General features: G+C 40.1%; 1 protein-coding gene across 4 annotated transcripts in view; it reads right to left on the reverse strand.

The window, feature by feature from the left end:
• itga7 (integrin, alpha 7) overlaps positions 1 to 16,609 on the reverse strand; it is a 38,170-nt gene extending 21,561 nt beyond the window's left edge. For all 4 annotated transcript variants that reach the window (XM_044349102.1, XM_044349101.1, XM_044349103.1 and 1 more), the window contains exons 1-3: positions 16,100 to 16,609; positions 596 to 723; positions 136 to 215 (exon numbers count right to left, since the gene is read on the reverse strand). In XM_044349102.1, coding sequence (XP_044205037.1) covers positions 136 to 215; positions 596 to 723; positions 16,100 to 16,317 — 426 coding nt within the window. In that variant the 5' untranslated portion in view covers positions 16,318 to 16,609. The remainder of the gene's footprint in view (positions 1 to 135; positions 216 to 595; positions 724 to 16,099) is intronic.
• Positions 16,610 to 18,265: the final 1,656 nt, after the last annotated feature.

Consider the following 18,265-nt stretch of genomic DNA (forward strand, 5'->3'; position numbering starts at 1 on the left):
AATTTAACATAACTTAAAATGTCAACTAAAGCTTAAAATGTGTCTTCCATGTTCACGAATCATTGGATCAACAGCTGAAAAAACAAGCACAAGTTCCTTACACTGATGCATTTACATGATGTGCTCTTCACTTACCACCACCTTTCCTCCAATTCCCTGGCTCTTTACAGTCACTCCCAGCCACTGGTTGTCTTTGCTCTCTCTGTCCAGACTCACTAAGGGAAAACACAGAAGGAAATGGCAATCATAAAGGTTTCCATATTGTAAACCAATTAGGATCTGGCCCAAAGTAAGCAAACAGCACTTTGCAATGCAACAGAGAGGGATCCTATTCAAGTTTAAATTATATTTCACTTTTCTATAATGCATTGTAAATAACTAAGTGTAAGAGCATAAGATTATAAGATGTAAAAATATAATGGTAACATTCACATAATCCTGCAGCCCCCCAATACACTTGGAAAGGCTTAATCTGATGTTAAAGAAGAACCACTGCCACAAAATAGTCAAAGATGGAAGATAAATTCAAGGTTAGTCTCAGTGGAAAACTGAGAAATAAAAAATAAAATTAAATCTCTGTTATGTATAAACTCACCCTCTCCATCGATATCCACCCTTTCACAGTCGTACTCCTCTGGTGTGATTGGACACCTGAACAGGGCTCCTGGCCGACTGCCCCGCAACAAGCCCTGCCCTGCCGCCTGTGGTGCCCCCACCAGGATCCTGAAAGAACATCAGTGATATCTAATTGTCAATACGTGGTGTCAAAGATTGATAGGGTATGTTACAGGGATGTACTGTATGTCTCAGAGGTCTGTACAAAAAGAAGAATTGCTTTGTCAATTCATCCTGAGTCTCATGGCTAAACTTCTAAGGTGAGTTTCTCCTTAAGGTGAGGAACTTCGATATGGGGCACGTTTACGTTAATGAACAGCAATATAAGGTAAAATTAATGTGAGTGGTTAAACATGACTGAAGAAGTTTCCATAATGTAACTGTCTGACTGTCACTGGTGGCAGGTCCATTGTTCATCATCTGTTCTCATGTTGTTTCACACTTGACTATTAGCTGACCTAAGACACCAATACTGTACAAGTACAAACACCTGCAGCTCACACAAGTCTACTCATATCCTGCTGAGACCACCCGCAGTTACTACACATACTGTTATCTTGACTTGAAATTGATTCAAAACAGCTCTGTGTGCTCTATCTTGTTTGCACTAACATGCTGTGGCTGTCACCAGCTATTACTCACTATCAAGGCAAGGTAAAGGTTTTATTCTCAGTGAGCTGGTTGCTGATATTTTGGGGCCAGTGTCACTGCCCTCTGCCTTATTAGGAGTGGCTGAATCAGGCGAGGATGCTATTTAAAAACTGAGCGTTGAGCCACATTCCACCTAACACTGTCAGCCATGACATATGCATGGGAGCGAGACATGGAGAAACAGAGGGAGAGGAGAGAGATCAGAGAATAAAGATCAGGGTGTAAGATGGAAAGAAAACAAGACAAGTCAGAGAGAGAAGGAGAGCGTTAAAATATACAGTGAGAGGAATCAATCTTAAATTCGATGAAACAATAAAAACAGCTATTATGTGACTGTATAATCAATGCACAATGAATAATAACTATTTTTTATCCATCTCACCACTCTCATTATGTATATAATTACTGCACAATGAACAATAGCATCCTTCTCTGTTTTACTATTTAACTAATTTTATTTTATTATATTGTTGTGTATCATGTGTGCTGGACGATGCTGTTGTGACACTTAAATTTCCGTCAGGATCAATAAAGTATTTCTTATTCTTATTCTTACACTATCATTTTAACAACAGCATTGGCAGAGAAAATGTTACCAACTAGCTGCAATGCCTGTGTGAGGAGTTCCCACCGTGCACCAGCCCCCTCATCCTACCTATCTTATTATGTACACACTTTAAATTAGAGCTATCTCTGTGGCTGAGAAGTATTTTGCCTATAAATACAGTGTAGCAAGCTGATAGCACTGTATGTGAGAAACCCAGACAGAGAAGTAGATGTCTGAGTGGTCACAGACACTCATTAACCAGCCACAACACGAGAGCTGGGAGCACAGCAACTCCTGTATTAAATAACTCTTGTGCTGGATAATTGAAATTGTAAATGTTTGATAGAGCACATTGTTTTCATCTTACAATATAAGCTCCACTCTGTTCTTGGTAATGTAACTGGGTCAAATGAGTTTTGTGAGCCTTCTTTTCCTACTAAGTGTCACTGTCCCATAGAAAGCAAGCATGTAGACACTAGTTTTGGGAAATGTACAGTTTACTGAATTCTAATTTATCTGCTTTATCTGTCATTGACTTCGATGTGAGTGTACAATAACTTTTGTAGTAGTAGTTTCACAAAGTTTTTGGCCAAGCTAGTACAATGGCTCTGGGGAAAGTGTTAGTTAGTAGCAAAACCAGCTGAGTGATGATTAAAATACCGAACTGATATTCATAGTACCCAGATGATGTACTTGGTTAACAGTTGTCATTTTTAATCTAACAATAGCAAAATTTCCACTTGTCCAAGAACTTTATGAATAGACGCATTATAAACAAATCACCAAATTTATATCAGCATGCTAATTGCTAACACACTAATGTATTTACTTGTGTTTAATGCTACTACACAGCATTCTAACATGCCAAACATTAGCATGTCCTAGCCCTAGCCCTAACATTTCATAAGTTACATCATTATTCATTCAGAACTTATAGCATTCCTGATGCAAACATTGGGGGGAAAGTCAAAACACTATTATTTACCTGTTACAACAGGTTATATCTTCAAAAGGTATTTTTGTGATCCAACAGAAGTTTAATAACTTGTGAGGAGTGATAAAATGTTTGTTCAGGATGTAACCAACATTTAAATGTTAATATTTCCACAGACTGTGCCACTCCACTCTACTCTGTTTCTCAGCTGTGCTAGCTATGGCAGGCTGGGGCACTGTTTGACACAATCTGTTGGAAATGTTGGATTTAAACATTGATATCGCCCCAGCTGAGCATTTTATCATTCCTGGCAGACTGTTGACATCTGTGGGAACTGGAAAATACTTTTGAGGGTGCAACTTGTTGCTGGATAATAAATAAAAAGTGATGTTTTTACTTTAAGTGCTGAGGTTACAAATGAGGCTAACTGTAAGCATGCTGTTGGCATGGCTCAGATGTATTTTGTAGCACATACAGCACGGTAGCGCAGCACTAATCTTACCACTAGGGTCTTAAAATCACAAATAGTGTAGTGGAACATTATCCACCTTTTATCCTTACAACATTTTCGTTGTCTGAAGGGTAATGAGCATCACAGCATCATGGTATCACAAGTCAGAACAACAACAAGTCACAGAAGTAACCACAAGAAAAAACTATTTGAAGGTGATTGGAAGAGCAGGGAGCCAAACATGATGTACCCGACAGCTGTAAATCCCAACATCTCACTCGTTTTACACCACAACAACAGCTGTACACTCTGACTCAACATCTTTTCTTTCAGTGAGAAAAACTTTTGTCCTTACTTTCACACTAGCCATCACAATATACACACAAACTACTTCTTGTACCACCCAGACTGCCAGACAGCTCTACTCTCTATTTTCTACCCCTGCCTTGTCTTTCCTGACAAATATCTCTGTTGAGGTGCAGCCGTGCATGCCTCGAGAACGATTCCCCTCACCTTAATGAGTGAGAACCCCAAACAGCCACCCAAAGCAAGGCATATCATGAGAAATAATGACCACTTCACATCAGTGGTGGTCCACATGAAAAACCCAACTAAACAGTGTTAAGCTAATGCAAGCACATGTCAGACAAAAGGGGTTTGGTTAAGAGGAAGTGCACATCACTAAGAAAAACATGATAAGATCTGATCCCACTTATAGCTCAACATTCCTGGGAGCTCTGGTTTATGTGAAAGAGTTAAGGCGATACTCCTCTTTCCTCCCCACAAGTGCAGATATACAGGCAGGTGTCAGAGTGTAAAGGTGGGGGGGGGGGTCTGTTAAGCTGTTATACCAACAGTATTTGGAAAAGAGAAACGGATGACTCCCGAACTGTCTGTGTGGCAAATTATTATATTCAGTTGACAACTCTGACAGATAACTCTTCAGTGAAAAAAGATGGTTCCTCCGTATCTCATATCCAGAGATGAAACCAAAGGTTTATTTCCCCAAGAAGTCTTATAAAATTACTAACATTTAAGATTTCATATAATTTATTGTCATTCCTTTATTTAAAATACTGGGTGCAATGTTTTCTCAAAGAAGAAGGCAGTTTGTGTTATATAAAGGTGTATCTGAGCTTTTCCACCTTGAAATGTACGTGCATATAACCAGCACTTAAAAAATAAATCAAGTGTAGACAGCGATGATACTGGTTGAGCTCATGTGAGAGAAGTTTAAGCTGAACTCAGCATGAATCACTACTAGAATTAGAAGTTACCGTTTACTTGTTATACTTCCATAGTCCCATATTTGGGAAGATATTTGAGACCATTCATTCCTACATTCATCTCCCAAAAATGAAAAGCACCTTTGTCTGAAAAATTTATTTTTATTTAAATGTTATGTGATTTTAAAATTTAGGGCATGGCCTTGGTGTTCCCAAAACTCATCACAGCCCTGAACAGCATGTCCGTATGTGCTTGGATGGAGTTCAGTGATTGTGTTATGTAGCTGTTGGATCCGACAGGCACACTTGTCGCCAATTTAACACAGATGAAAAGTCACAGCTGCATATACTCATTTATTTACCCTTTACCCACTTCTCCGCTGACTTCATTGTTCAGGATTGAGTCAGATAGTACGATCATGATCTCCACTCCCAAGCTCATCTTTCAGTTAACCCACATTAGACATGGAGTGAGAGGACTGTGTGTGTGTGTGTGTGTGTGTGTGTGTGTGTGTGTGTGTGTATCCTGAGTCTAGAGGAGATATCAGGGTATTGAGTGTGAATGTGACGGACTGTAGTGGAAAACCTACATGAACCCAGACACCACAGAGCCGGCACCAGCATGACTCAAGTGTGTGTGTTTTTGTGTGATTTACATTGCCAGGTGGTATGTACAGATTACTGTAGATAATGCACCTGGGCCCTGCCTGCATCAGGGACCCCACTAGATCTGACAAAATGATTAAAACAAGACTAAGAATTTACAGCCATATGAGCAGCATAATATCATTTTTGCTGATATTTGACGACCCTCTCATGACAGGACACCTTGGCCTCTCTGCAGGAGTCTGGTGGACAGAGTTGGGTCATCAGGGAGATTCAGCTCACCTGGACTGACTGACTGGCTGCTCTATATAAACTGTAGGCAGTCAGACGCACTTCCTCTCTCCACTGGCTTCCACCCTGTTTTGTTTTGTTTTGTTGTGTTTAGTTGGTCTTTAAATTAATTTCTCTTTTAGTTGTGTACAATAAACCTATTTTATAGTTACAACGCATGTGTGGTCTCCCCTCTTTTGTCCAGACTTGACCCAGGTTGTGACAGTCATGAAGTAATAAACAAATTAAAAAAATGACTTGATGATAGATGGTGTTACCGGAAAATTCAGTGGGATCAGCACAGTCGACTTGCTGATGACGCTAGTTGTAAAGTCAGGGATCACCAAAGTCATGTGGGTTTATTCTCTGGAGACCTTAAATGTTTGTTTGAAACTTCACAGAAATCCATCCAAGAATTGTTAAGATATCCCAGTCTGGGTGTGCCCTGGTTACCTACGGGTTAAGGCACATGCCACATAACTGTAACGTCCACAGTTTGATTCCAGCACTTGTCATTCCCTGTCTTTCTCTCCCCTTGTTTCCTGTCATCTCTCAACTGTCACTGTCCAATAAAGGCATAAAATGCCCAAAAATATATTAAAAAAAAAAAAAAAGATATCTCAGCCTGGTCCAAAGTTGTGGTTGTTGCGGTTTGAGTTAAATAAAAAGGTGCATCACTCACCACAAATAATAATAGTCAATGAAAGGACTCATCAAGTTCTCAGTCACTGTTCAATTAAGTAATTAACACCGATCAAGGAAAAACTACTCATTATATGGATGTAAATAGAAAGGGATGAATATGTAAATCACTGTTTTCTTGTTATATCATGATTGAATATGATTTATATGGTCCAAGATAAACAGCTGCTGTCACTGAAATAATAATAATGTATTATGGAGCATTTCCAAACCCCCTAAAATGAATGTACCTCAGCTTATTTGATAGTGATTTATAGCCCCCCCTTCCACTGATATCAGAATGATCCCTGTTTCTAGCTGATCATTGCAAACACAACACAGACATACACAAAACTCTCATTACACTCATATGTTCATTGAGGGGAGCATGTGCAGTGACCCCAACCCTCGTTCTCTCCACGGTCCTGTCCACCCCTCCCCCATCCACACACACACACACACATACACACAATCCTATCCTCCTTCACTCCTCCCCCACTCTCAGGAGTCACATCCCTGTGTACAGCCTCACATACAACAGTGAGGGAAACACTGGACAACAATGCATCACACATGTAACTTGAACTCAGACCAGAGTTCGCTCTTGACACATCAAGAAAACAGTGCAAAAAAAGTTAAAAACAATGCTCATACACATGCATTTGCAGTTTCTTAAAGCTCATCTTATCAATTTTCATGTTTTCCATTGCAGGATCACAAGCTCTTGGATTGGCTGATATAGTCCCCCAGTTCTTGTGTTGCTATAACCTTTTCAAAATCAGTTTTTTACACTCAAACATCCACTGACATTAAGCCAAAAACAAGGCTGCCTGTTTTTTTTCCTGAAAAAATATTGAGATACAGAGATGCAAGATGTTCACCTGGCAATAGCAGCATGCATAGATGTAAACACACCAAATAAGATCTGCAGAGAGGTATTTTGTAACATAAATCAATGACTTGTTTTGTTATTTCTGGAAAGGAAAACCAAAAAAGGAGAGAGATAATTCAAAGACGATGTGTAAGAGGAGAAAAGACTGGGAAGCACTTCAGACACTAACAATGTAGCCACACAAGCTGCCATTATCAATTTGTAAACTGTCAATGTGACTGCACATCATCCAACCAATTTGCTGAAGGAGACAGCAGCTTCACACTTGTATTTCTAGTGTGAAGAACCATTTAAAGAAAAACTTTTTAACAGAGGATACAAACTTTTTTTTTAAACTCAACCCTTCCTTGGAATGCTCCAGGCGTGGGCCTTATAGGGCTAACAACATTTCTAAAATGTTGAGTGAAACACACCCTAAAACATTTTCAATATTTAGTTTTCAATATTCATGACCATTTCAGTTGCTTCATAAACCCACCCTCCTAATCTCTCTGCTCACACCCTTTAACATCTGTCCATCAGAGAGCAATGTGAGGCTGTTGCTCTATAGACAGTGGCTCCACAGGATCAGCATAGGGGCCAGGGGCTCTTTAGACCTTCTGTTGTTATCCTGAGGCAAGACTGTGACCTCTGACCTGGACACACAAACACACATACACGCAAAGCAAAACACGTGCAGGCATGCAGACGTTAATAGAAGCATGAGTGAAGAAATTGACCTGAATATTTATTCACACACACACACACATACACGCACATGTGCAGACAACAGAAGGCTGTGAAACAACTGTGTAAACTAGGGATCAACACACTGACTGCAGCCTGTCCAACAACGTCATAAAACAGAGCTAAAATCCTGCTTCCACACTTGACTCCAGTTTCTCCTCTCAGTTTGCTGATGAGAAAAAGACAGCTGAGAATGAGGTGACCGAGTTGTGAATCATCGAGTTCTCTAACATTTCTATTCTCCCATTCTGGGCAGAAGAGAAGTAGGCAGGGTGATGCTCAAGAAAGTGCAAAAAGAGAGAGACAGAAACAGCTGGCAATCTATGCAAAATTCCCTTTGGGATATTGGGTTCACTGCCCACAGATGTGACTCAACTTCCTCCTTAAACAATTTGGTCAAGGGCATCATGAGAACAGTTTGATATGAATTTAAAAAACAACAAATGTTTAGACTGTTCAAACTGCGACACCACAGTGAAAGTATATTTAAGGTGGAAGGACACAAAAACTATGCTTTCCTCTGTAACCCCATCCTCACTCCACATGCATCTTTAACAACCCCTAAGCTCACCACCTGCCCCACCACTGATCAATAAGTGAATGACTATTTCCAGGCATAGATGGGGTAATGATTGGCCCTCAGGTCCAAAGTGTAAAGAGGACACAACCCCTACACCATTGTGCCCCTGTTCCTTTTTATCTCCGCCTGTCTTCTCCCCTCTTATCCACTCCTCCATCTATTGATCTGTCTACCTAGATATTTATCTATTTTGGTTCTTGAATTTCACCTCTATTTTAAGTGCTGTCTTTTTCCTCTTGTTATTTTCCTGCTTCACGTCTTAAAGTGTGATAATTGCCGTATTGGTGGTTCAGGTCATGAGCATCAGCTATCCCTCCAACTATCTTCCTGGGGACTAGAGCATGCAATGAGTGAAAAGCAGGGAAACAAACGTCAACAGACAATAAGTCACACCTACAAGCAATTAAGAGTTTCCAGGTCACTTGACCTGCATGTCTTTGGACTGTGGGAGAAGCACCTGGGGGAAACTAATAGGCTGTATGATCTCACTGGCATCAAGGAGAGAAACAAGGAAGGTCCCTGGCTGGAATCGAATCCAAGACATGGCATGCGCCATAACCAATCAGCTATGTGGGCACTCCAGTCTCACCACATTCTTTATTTGTGTGTGAAAAAATATGAGAAACAATCAAAAGGAGAGAGTGGAGAGAAAGGATGAGGTTCGTTTCTCTCCTAATCACAGAATCAAGATTGAAGTGAGAGACTGCTAATTGCTTCTTCATCATGATGGTCATATAGTCTCCAATATGGACTTCTCTTCACACAACCTCTCACCTCACAACCCCCCCCCCCCCCCCCCCCCCGTCTGGGTATCTCTGTTAAATAGATGTGCTTACTGTTTTCAGGAAACAACAGAGAAATATTCTTTAACGTCATGCAGGGATCAGTTTAACCCAACACAAGTCCTAGATTGGGATGCACCAGCTATTTGTAAATCCATTACTAAATCTGTGTGTTAAGTCCCATGAAATTTCCTCATAACCCACTAGTTAGTTTCTAACTGGGAATTTACTAAATCTGGCACAACAATATGGCACATGCTAACATCCATGGACATACTCAACCTTGTCTGAGGAGATGAATAAAGATAAGCAAGTGAAAGTGATAATGCAAAGGGCACCTATATGAAGAATTTATAAAAATGATCAAGTAATTAAACCATTTTCAAGACTTGCATCTCCTGCAAAATCAATCAGCAAATCTCTCAATAAAACCAAACAAAAAGCCTCCACATCCTTTGCAATTTCCTTTTCCTGTGTGCTTGTCATGGTGTCTTTACAATCTCAGTTCAGAATCATTTTCCTGCAGAGCTGCCATCAGCTGATTGATTAAACTGCGTCTTTATCGGAGTCAACCCAACAGCCCCCAAATACACACACACACACACACACACACACACACTTAATCAAAGGGAAGGCCTTCCATGATTTATTCATCCCTGCAGCTCCTGTCACCATCAGACCCTTCACCCCTCCCCCACATACAGATCATACGATATTCAGAGACGATCGCAGGAATCAACTCAAGGTAATACTTTAACAGCTGGGCTTTTTATCAAATATCAGTAAAAAGGTATGAGTCATTAACACTAAAGATTGAAGATAAAACAATCATGTGTGCTGATAATGCAACAAAACGCCAGATAACTTGATATTCTCGGGTGATCTCTGGATTTTATCTGCCAACTATCTCTGAAGGTGCAGATGCAGAATCAGCTCCTGGTCCTCTTACACTGCCAAACTGTGCATTTTTTTCTGGACCTCCATCAGATCTAAGTTGTATATTTCCTCCTGACTCTGCAGATTGTCCCTCTCTTTCCTGTGAGCACGTGGTCCACAGAGTAATATTCCTGAAAGCTCTCAGCCAGGCAGCGCTGATTCCCACTGAGCTTTTGTCCGGGCCCATGCAGGTCAGCAGAGGAATGGGAGAATGTTAAATAGACAGAGAGTAAGTGGGAGGTAGTAAAGAGCATTAATCGTATTTGTGTGTGTGTGTGTGTGTGTGTGTGTGTGTGTGTGTGTGTGTGCCAGACTGTAAAACCCATGCTACATACATTTTACTCTTTCTGATCTTCCATATAAAAAGCATTGCAATAAGGTGAGTTCCTATATTTACGAGGCTTTCACATGAATAGCGTCTGGGAGATTTAGAAACAAGAGTTACTGTGGGACAAACTAAAAGGGAGTGACAGCGAGAGAAAAATCATGAATTGAATTAGGGAGGGAAAAGGGGGGGAAGGTTCATTCTCATGTCTAAAGCTAGGGCTGAAAAGGAAGCTTTTATTTGGCTATTTTAATGCAAATTAGCCCACAAAAATTTTACATTGCGTATTGTAAGTGTGAAGGAGCTATGCTGTGCCCCATTTACACACATTTATGTTTGTTATACAAAATAAATGATACTGGAAGGTACAAAAAACAAATGTATTGCATAATCACAATTTAACAGCAAAGTAAGAGTTATAAACCATAAAACAGATTTGGTAGTAGTTCAACATTTGGTCAGTCTGTGAGTCAGCTGCAAAGATCAATACCACTCTCATATTAGAGTGATATCGATCTTCTCATCTAAGTCTTGGCAGGAAGGCAAATAAGTGTTTTTCCCAAAATGTCACACTGCTTCTTTCATATATATAAATGTTACCTTCTAATGACTGAAGAGAGTTTCTTATCTTTTGCATTTGACCTTTCTTGCAATCTCCTTCTCCCCCTTTTGGAGGTCATCTAACAATCACATCCACGTTCCACTCCTGTTTTTTGAGTGGTGTTAATCAAGGCTCCAGATCAGTGAAAGGATTTGTTCAGCTTCAGAAAGCTGTTTTAGATTCTTACTCAGCCAATGAAACCAAACTCCAGACTAGATGTCTGGGATAATCAGCTACCTGTGGCCCAACTGCCCATGACACTGAGTATGTCTCCAGGTTCATGGTAAACATGAATGCAATCTGAGACTTTCTACTTTCTCTATATGACAGCAATGCAACACTGCCAGCTCTAGATCTACTGCCTTCAGCAGCCGGACAGCCTCATAGATCACAGTCTAACAATGTTGTCAATGTGTGGCTGCTGCACCCACTAACAGATTGGCAGGGTTTGGAAAAAAATGTTCAAAAAACGGAAATTACATCTATGACTCGGAACACAACACAAAAGAGTGACTAGCAATTGGGTCAATAGATAAAGTACAATAGACGTCTGTCAAGGATAGATAGAGCTCCTTCAGCAGGAAACAATAACAGATGATTTGTGACCTACAAGCAGAATACCTCCCCCCACCTTTGTCAAAACACTCTAAAACAGAAAAGACTCCAACATTAAATCACAAGGCAGTGATCAATATAAAGAAAAGACATGAAATTGTAAAGCTGGATGCTTTCCAGCATGCACGAGTTTGTTGGGTGCAGTGTGATTTACATGCCTCTGGCAATGAGCTAAACATCTATATATGCAGAGCACTTAATGCTATATAATGCTGTCATGAGTCTGTTCTAAGTATATTGGTGTATGACATTAAAAGCTTGCAGTATGTAAAATCATCTTACCCTGAATGATGCATATAGATTATTAGCAGTGCAGCATAATGTCCTTTTTAGCCATAGTGACAGTATGTTGGTTGGTCCACCACTTTCGTCCAAACTGATATATCTCAACAATTATTGGATGGATTGCTGTGAAATTTTGTACATAGATTCATGTCTTCTTCAGGATGAACTGTAAAAACTTTGCTAATCCCCTGAATATTCTTTTAGACATTTCAGAGTAAAACTAATAAGCGCCATAATCGGATCAAAAATGTTAATTTGTGCAGTACTTTAGTTTATGACCAAACACCCCAAATACACGCAAAACTAATGACCTTCACTTGCTAACACACTAAAGTAAGATAGTGAACATGGTAAACATTATACCTGCAGCATGTTAGCACTGGCATTGTGTGCTACTGTAGTTAGTATATTGACATTAGAGATTAGCTTATGCACTGCTATCCCTAAGTACAGTCTCACAGAGCTGCTGGCATGTCTATAGACTCTCAGTCATGTCTGACTTTAAAGGCATTACTTCCCCATTATGTAACATTTATCCCTATATTAGTAGCGCATTTACCATTCCAGCCTTTAATTATTCTAAAAAATGTATCATATCATAAGGTTGGGTCATTTTTTTAGGCTCTGGTATATGTTACTGTCAGATATACTCCAGTGTAAACACATACATACAGGAGCTGTTTTCAAGGAGACTGGCAGTGCAGGGATTAAGCACATGGGGGCTTCCTGTCTTCACCAGGCAGTGAACTATTAGCGGAAGCACTTCACATAGCAGTATAAATAGCAGACGTGCACATAACTCAGACTCAAATACCCTATCATTTCATCCTCTGTCTGGCAGCAGAAGGAGCAGAAGCAGAAGAAGCCCCCGAAGTTCAGGTTGGGGCCTCTAGCTGCTTCAGGACAACAACAACAACCAATAGAGATAATGCGGAAAGTACACAGACATCCAAGATGCCACATCAAGGCTCTTATCCCCCTCTGAGTGTGGCATACTTTCACTTCCTCCTGATATGTCATTGACCAGGATCTCCTTACAGCGATCAGTCAGTAGGAGTTCCTTCTGTCAGATGGGTTGACCTTTGACTTCTGCTGCCATACTGAAAGGGAGTTTTAGGGTTTGAGGGCAGCTGTAAGCCCGTACTGAATAGATACTGTAAATCTGAACAAAAAGACATTCATTCCATGAACTTGACAGCTGTACAAGAAGTTCTTGTGTCCCGATAATGTGTGATCTTTAAAATCCTTGGCTTTGATGAATTACACATATCTTCTCTGATGCTTTAGCAATCAAGTTTTTTTCTTTGTGCCTCAAACTTTAAACTTTGCAACTCAAAATACCAGAGAAGGTGAAACTCTCCAAGTGAGACAGTATGACTAAGCCGATTCCTATAAGCACTTTAACATTATGGGCTGTGTGATACAATCATGAGTAAGCACAGGACAGAGCATCAAAGCAGTGATATCATTTTCACTCTTGAATCGAGTGGCATAACACACAATGAGCTCAACACATTACGGCCACAGGCGACAGTAACCCAAACCTTTCTGATACAAAGAGAAAATGAGTCAATAGCATCTAATTACATAAGTTTCAGGCAAATTGTTTCATGACAGAATGTGAGCAGAAATAATAATAATGGGAGCATCTTGGAAACTAAATTCCCTGATATGAACTGCATAACACACAAAGGGCATTATCATGAAGCCTAATGGAAATGTACTATTCAGACAAGAGAGATAATTGCCAAGTTTGCTGTCTGAATAATACATTTCTCCCTCTGAAAATACAATCGCATCAACTCCAAATGTTTTGAAATCAATTAAAGTGCTGATGAAATCATCAAAAAGGCTGTAGCTATTGAAGACACTGAGGTCATGATTTCTTTTATTTCTGGGAATTTGGGGTTTTAGCAACCTTTGAGGAATTTATCTCCTACACAGGCAGATAGTTTATTGGCTGATTTTAGTGTTTTTTAGACTCAGAATATTTTGACTCCTTTTAGCTCAGCAGAGTCCAAAATTTGGTCAAATCTGATGATTTTTTTTCAGATAAACTTCAGGATTAAGTGCTCCTTTAGCAGCTGAGCGTACATTGTCTTAATGTAAATAAACCATTTAAAAGCCATTGGACTATCTGATTAATGTCCAAAGCTCAAAATGGGACTGCTTTTCTTGACTCATGAGATTTGGAGATACTTGTTTTCACAGGACAGAGAGCTTTATGGTATTTTTATAGTCATAAACAGAATTCACAATAACTGAATATATAATATAACAATATAACTGAACAGTGACTAAATAAATTGGTTTAAAAAAACAAAGCAAATATAATATAAATCCATGATTCCATGAAAGTCATCTGCATACAGTGTGACGTCACAGTGTACTGGAAACAGCATTATTCATGCCACTCTTTTCCAGTAGGTGCATCACATCAGCAAGTTAGACTCATTTATTGACGCTCTGCTAGCAGCTAATTCTACTGATGTATTCTCTCAGGAGTGTTTCCCTCTTCATGGTGCACTTTAAAACAGGCCAAAGCAGAGCTTTGCAATACTTTAAGATTACAGTCAGTTTTTAAAATAAGCTCCAGGAATGCTGTTGGACAGCGAGCAGGTTTTTTCAGAGGGGTGACATGCTTTCCAGCTCTTCTGACTGTCTGTGCGTCTCTCTGAATGCTGATGTCATTCTCCTGGTCTTACCAGGCGACAGGATGACTCCAGCCCGGGTAAACTGAGGAACCAGCAGTTAAAAATGGAGCTTCACAACAGGAACCTGTAGTAAATTTATTCCCCTACTCAGAATATTTTGAATACATTTTTAATTATAAACATTACATCAATGTGGCATTTGTTATATTCACAGGAGGAAAGTAAATGGGTTTAGTAAGAACAGTTTTGATTTACTTGTACTTATGATACTTATACTTTTATGCCACTTTATGCTTCTGGTCTACTATATTTCAGTGTGTCATATTGTACTTTTTCTCAACTACATTTATTTCCTAACTACTCTGCATATTAAGATTAGTATATATGATAAATACAGTACAAAGGATACTATATGATCTTACAAAACATAACATTATATCACTAGATTAAACTAATGAACAATAAAGTTGTGAAAAGTAGCTCCACCATGACCAACTACAGCTGCAAAATCCTAATTACACAGAATACATTATCGATTCAGTACTAATTATTTACAGTTCAGCTAAGCTTACACTCACAGGGGCCATTTTTCTGCGTTTGTACTTTTACTTTTGATAATGTGAGTACTTCTTGATCACAATATTTCTGTACTTTCACTTAAGTAAGATTTTAAATGCGGGACTGTTACTTTCACTTAAGTAACAGATCTGAGTACTGAATACTATGAGTACTAGTTCTCATAGTATTTCTGCGCGTTGTGTTTATGTCTCACTCCTGTTACTCTTTTGCAGCTCTGTTAAAAGGAAATGTTTAACACAAATTCTGGAAGTTGTTAATGCAAACATCTATGATGGCTATATATACTGTGCCAACTGAATTTGTAGTGGAAAATAGCACAGAGAGGGGTAATAAAATGTGTAGGGAATGGATATATTACAAACTAGTTCTTTCTCATCAGGTGAAATACCTTCTCTGCATTCAACATTAACTGCAAAGCATCAGCAGAGGTAAATTAAGTTGATTCGTATTCACATTCATGCAGTAAACATTTCCAAAGATTTACAGGCAGACCTGTTGTCATAATTTATTCATGACTTCTGGAGGACAGGAACAGGGCTTATGAGTGTCCCAGTCTCACTGAAAGACTGATCAAAACAGCTGGTGGCGGATCAGAGAACAAACACAGTCACAAAGACAAGCAAACATACATGCGCGACACATCCATACACACACACACACAGCGCTACACACTACAGGACAATTTAGTATCTCAGCTCCCCTGACAGTGGGACACCCCATCAAAGGATCTTCAACATCAAATCTAAACTGCTCCAAGAAAATCACAATTTTTCGGAAATCACTGTCTGCCTGCTGATTCACCAAGCCTGCTCTCACCCACTATTCACTGAGCTCAGTTGCTCTCACTGTACATGTCACACAAAAAAATGGTAAAACTCTGACTGGTTTAACACTGACAATGATTTAGCAGAACTGAGAACTGGTGCAGCATAAAAATGCTGACTGTAGTAACCTTACAACTCAGATTTCAGCTTTTGAGAACCTTAAAATGATCACGCATGGTGCAGTGAACATATTCTTTCAGGAGCAGGTGCAGATACAACATATTACACATTTGAACTGACTGAATATGCAAGGTGCAGAAAAAAGTCAAGAGAGCAGAGGACACACGGGACAAGCTCAATGCCGCATTCATCCACTCACCAGCTCTGAGGCTCTGGGGTAAGCTGTTGGTGAAGTGCAAGAGAGAAACCAAAAAAGGTGCCATTGTCCCCAAACTTATGCAGTGTGTGAGTAGTATCCAGGTTAAAGCCCCAGACCTGGCTTAAAAGAGCCAAAAGAGCCCAGAGGAGGATAGTCCAACGATGAGAGGAACAAGATGAGAGGGAGACGGTGTTCCCATGTCCCTCCGAGGCTGTCATGGCAGGGTGCAGAGCAAGTTCAGTTCAAGAAGGAGTATAGGGGAGATTCCTTTTATGGCTCCCAGAAAGCTTAAAGAGAAAAAAGGGGCAAATCCTCTCTTGTTCCTCTCCTCTATGGCCTCTGTGGATGCCTCCCTTGTTTCCAATCCTCTTTCTCTTCCTCCCTCGCTCTGTCGTGCTGGCTCTCAACTCCGTTTGCTGCTGTCAGTCTGAGGAGCAGGCTGTGAAAATGTGGCTACTAGTATGTGAGTGTGTGTCTCCCTCGATGCATGTGCGCCTCCCCCCTCCTCTATGCTCAGAGGGAGACAGAGGACAAGTGCCTTGAATAGCCCGCTCACTCCTCCCCCTCCCCTCTCTCTTTCAGTCCCTCCAACGACCCCCCACCACCACCACCACCAACACCACCCTCCTCTCAGCTGACATCAACACTCAAGGGACTGCTGCCAAAATACCAGGCAGGGTTGTCAAGATACTTGGAGGCTATTGAATAGAGACAGAGAGGGTGAAAAGACACTAGACTGTTTTATCTGTTAAGTTCACACGGTCCAAGCTGCCTCTTTCTCCACTCGTTACAGGTGCTTGTGGATCTGAGGAACATTAAGGGAAAAACTGGGGCACAATTTTGGAAGTTAAAAAGCTTTTGAAAAATCTAAAGGCTTTTTTTTTACACTTTGAGCTTGAAAGCCCTGACATCTGACTTCTGGTGGCAGCGACCTGGAATGAATCTGGTGGACAAAAGGGGCCGAAATGTGCACAGTGACCCAGGAAACTTTATTACAGACCTTTTTTTGAAAAGGGAGAGTGGGAGAAATGTGTGCGTCATGACAGAGCAGATTTCATAGAGACATGAACAAGATAATTGTACAATTACAACAAAGCTTATCACATATAATTTCATCTATTTATTGATATGAGTCATAAGTTGTTCACGTCATTGACATAAGAAGCTCCAACAAACAATACAATGCCAGCCTATCTCACTTGTGCCTTCTCACCCACAGCTGCTCTGTTTTAACCAGCTGATCTCTGTCTCTCGTGTGTCAATCTGTGAGCAGCTGTCAGTTTGTTACCTCAACTGTTCCACACAATAAACCTCACACACAGCAGCCGCACATTAACGACACAAGCAGATAAAATACTCGGTTTTGAGGAACGTGTAATTCTTGCAGTTTTTGCAAGTTACCTTCCCAGTATTGGATGGGTTGGTGTGATTTTAATGTCTGAAATTTCACGAGAAAAGTTTGCTGGAGCACTGACAAAGAGAGTTTCTTTACAAAACTTTCACATTAAGGAGGATTAAAAACTGATGTAATATCAGTGTCTCTGGGCACTATCTTCTTCATCTAAATACAGAGGCTTCCTAGAAGGATGAGGCTGAATTTTTCTCATGTGATCTGGCATCATGAACCAGCTTCTGGTGTCAAACACTCACTGCCCCCTGCTGCCCTTATGAGGTATGAGAAGAGGGTTGAAAAGTTTTACGGTATCAATAGTCACATTTCATAACTCTGAACAGGATATATTTTATTGTTGATTAAATATAACATTGTCTTTGTTGTGTAGCGTTGAGGATCTTTTATTTTCATTATGCTCTACAGTCTGGTGAACTTATTCTGATAACAAGATTAAGTTTGCAGCCACTTTAGCGGATATTCTTAGGCACAGTGGTGCTTTTGGTTAAATGGTAGCAGCAGCATATTAACATGCTCACAATGACACTGCAAACATGCTGATGCAAAAAAGGTATAATGTAAAAAGACTTGGCTGGTAATCTTCTATATTTTTCTTATCGTCAACAAATCTCTTGCGCAGAGCCAGACAACAATGAACTGTTCCTACTTACAGGTATTGTGTGTGTATCAAAGTCTGATATATTGTATTCTTCTGTGCAGTAGACCCCTAGTTGTTGTCCAAAAACTATTAAAACATGTTTTTGAGCCAGACCGTT

This window comes from Thunnus albacares, chromosome 4 (assembly GCF_914725855.1).
Source record: "Thunnus albacares chromosome 4, fThuAlb1.1, whole genome shotgun sequence".
NCBI lineage: Eukaryota > Metazoa > Chordata > Actinopteri > Scombriformes > Scombridae > Thunnus > Thunnus albacares.